General features: G+C 35.6%; 1 protein-coding gene across 1 annotated transcript; it reads right to left on the reverse strand.

Moving 5' to 3' along the window:
- Positions 1–76: 76 nt before the first annotated feature.
- On the reverse strand, positions 77–2,941 carry LOC117800569 (little elongation complex subunit 2-like). Its single transcript, XM_034653119.1, has 2 exons — positions 1,780–2,941; positions 77–1,079 (listed from the first exon to the last, which is right to left on the reverse strand). Exons 1-2 carry the CDS (start codon positions 2,768–2,770, stop codon positions 880–882), a joined length of 1,191 nt encoding a protein of 396 aa, XP_034509010.1. The 5' UTR covers positions 2,771–2,941; the 3' UTR covers positions 77–879.
- Positions 2,942–3,010: the final 69 nt, after the last annotated feature.

A 3,010-nucleotide genomic window follows, 5' to 3' on the forward strand; every position in this document is an offset into this window, starting at 1 on the left:
GCTGGGATCACGCCCTGAGCCAAAGGCAGACGCTTAACCGCTGTGCCACCCAGGCGCCCCCTCACTGAGGATTCTTATCTGGTAGTAGGTTAGGGAGCAAAGAGACACCAAAATTTAAAAAAATAATAATATAAAAATATAAATATAAATAAATACACAATGACAAATGTACACAACAGAAAAAATTATCTTAAGTAAAAGCGAAAGGAAAGACATCACTATAATCAGTTATAATATAGAGGCTCCTCTTTATTTACCAGAATTCAGTGGTCACACACACAAAAATCAAACTAATCTGAATGAGAACTTCAAACATCAAATACGGAAAACTGTTTAAAGAACCAATTACTCAAACTGTAACAAGAACTTTTTAACTGAAAAAAATTTTTTATATCAATCCCCACCCCCCCAAAAAAGAACAGGGGAAAAAGAAAGGAAAAAATCTGGTCTTCTAACAATTCTGGGAAGACTTCAAATTAGTGTGAAAGCCCACTTTTGAAAACCTGGACTTTCTACAATGAACAAAGAAGATCCCCAAAGAAAGAAAAAAAGGGACTAATATGTCACAGTGGACTTCCAAATTTACAGAAACCAGGAATATATGTGCCAGTCCAGGTCAAATCTACGATGGTGCCATTTTTCATTAAGTTTATAAATTCCATGTAAGAATGTTACGGGCATTCAAGAATTTTATATTTAACACTTTCCACTTCCCCTTATTAAAAGTGTTTTCAGTATTTTACTAAAAAAACAAAAACAACAAACAAAAAGCCCCAGCTCAACCTGGAAAAATTCCAATAGTGATCAACAATTTAAAATTAAACTTCATAACAATGGCATGCTAAATATCTGCTGATTATCTACTTATACTACCACATCCTAATTCCCCAAGTAACAACTTACTCTTCTGATTTTCTTCCGCTTTTTAGAACGTGGTCTGGTCTCTATCCTCTGGACACTGCATCGCACAAGTAACAACAGGTCTTGCAGGCTAAATAACTTGTAAACAAAATTTCCTTCCTGGGGAGCTACATATTCTGATGTATCTTCAACATAGTCCTGTAGTTCATACGGCAATCCTTTAAAAATAATTATATTTCTCATTTTTATTTTAAAATACATTAGCTCTTTATCCATCAAATTCAAGATAAAACAATTCAATTATCTAGTTTTACGTTTCTATCAACTTCAACTTTCTATTTTCTCTGAGTTGAACATTTACACTATTACTTTTACTGGAACTGCAGCCAAGAGGTGAGGACAAAGCTTTAATTACAACCTTCACTAAACCTAGGCAAAGTTTTTAAATTCGTAAGACAACATATGAAGAAGAAAAAAGTTTTAAAAAAGTAATGTTTTTTCTAATCTAGGCAGAGCTGAGGTGCAGTTTTATATCTATCTCAGAAAGTGAAAAAGTATAAAACTAGAGTCCAACACCATGAATTAGTAAATTTTGGACTTATAAATGTTTATGATTATTTTTGATCACTTCCCCTTCATCAGTTCAGTGAGTCATATTACCTGTAGCTACAATAGCCACTGTGCAGGTTGGATAAACACAGGTTACAAAAATCCATACAACTTCGCACACATATTTATAGAGAAGATTCTGGAAGCTGATACACTGATCAGTACATTGAAAAATGAAATATCAATGACCATGTAAATATTATAAGACAGGTCATAACAAAGAGAAAGTGAGGGAATAAAGGAGAAAAACCCAAGGATAAGGAAGAGGCAAAACACTTAACATAAAAGTCTTTGTAAATATTTACTTACGTCCTTTTGGCTTCTGAAACGCAGAAGGCCATACAGATTTTGGCCAACTAGAGGCATCTGAAGGAGCAGAGGATTGCTCCAAAGCAGGAGGCTGTTTAGAATTTTCCAAATTCATTAAGGGCAATTCCGGTATTTTTCTGGAAATTGGCTTTAGGAGTTCATCCTGCATTTTTAAAATTTCTCCAACTGGATCAAATTTTTTATATACCCGTTTGATAGGTTTTTTTAAAACACATGACTCCTCAGGACTACAAGTAGCATTAGTCTGGTTTCCTACAGAAGGCTGTGCTGAAGAAGAATTGGGGCTAGCTGGTTTAGAACTTAAATTAGAATTCATATCGGTTGTCTTTCCATTACTATTATTTTGACACTCTGTATCAATGATTAAACAGTCTTCATCTGTATCACTATTGCAAAGAATTACATCTTCACTTCTTACTGCTTCTGAGGTAACAGCCTTTTCCTTTGAACTGTCTGAGTTCTCTAGAACATTTCGTTTTTCAGGGGCATATACCATATCAGTAGCCAAATCATTTTTAGGAGAGGTTTCAATTTCTGTAGAACTTTCTAACTGTAAGGAATCAGATGTTTTCAAGTCATTATCCTGCCCCAAAAACTTGTCAGAATTTGATGCCCTTTCACCACATGGTACAAATCCCTGATCATTATTTTTGCACTCTTCAGGGCCACCATCCATGCCAGTCACCAGCTGTTTCTCCTTTTGCAACTGTTCCATCAGAATCTGAGATAAACTTCTGGAATGAGCAGAAATGTCTGGTGCGGTTGGTACCACAGATGTGGTTGCTGTGCTGGGAGCCGTGGGAATATCTGTTGTGTTGGGTGCTGTGGAAGTGCTTACTGGACTTGGTGACTTTGACGGTTTGGTGGTGTTTACTCCAAAAGTTTCAAGTTCTGTGACATCACCATCAAAATCCAGGTCCAAATTTTCAAGGGTCTCAATTTTTCGGCACTCATTAACTTCATAAGACATCTTAAGAAAATATATTGGTAAACTGTTAGCAGGTATTCCAGGACACACCTCACCTATCTTTTAATGCCCCTACCCCTCACAAAGATAGTCCATGCTCTTTAAAAGCAGAAAGAAACACCTAATGGCTTTGAAAGGTTCTTGCTTAAGATAATGATAAACTACTAGCAACTAATTTATTCACTCTTCCCTTCCCATTAAAATGGTTTTTTTTTAAAGAATTCAAGAGTTTAATGGATCGCT

Source organism: Ailuropoda melanoleuca, unplaced genomic scaffold (genome assembly GCF_002007445.2).
Source record: "Ailuropoda melanoleuca isolate Jingjing unplaced genomic scaffold, ASM200744v2 unplaced-scaffold72625, whole genome shotgun sequence".
Classification (NCBI taxonomy): domain Eukaryota; kingdom Metazoa; phylum Chordata; class Mammalia; order Carnivora; family Ursidae; genus Ailuropoda; species Ailuropoda melanoleuca.

Excerpts from the sequence above, each read along its gene's own strand:
- LOC117800569 (XM_034653119.1), bottom strand. The coding sequence starts at position 2,770 with ATGTCTTATGAAGTTAATGAGTGCCGAAAAATTGAGACCCTTGAAAAT. Across the intron at positions 1,080-1,779 it reads GTTTCAGAAGCCAAAAGGAC|GATTGCCGTATGAACTACAG; the intron begins GTAAGTAAATAT and ends TTATTTTTAAAG.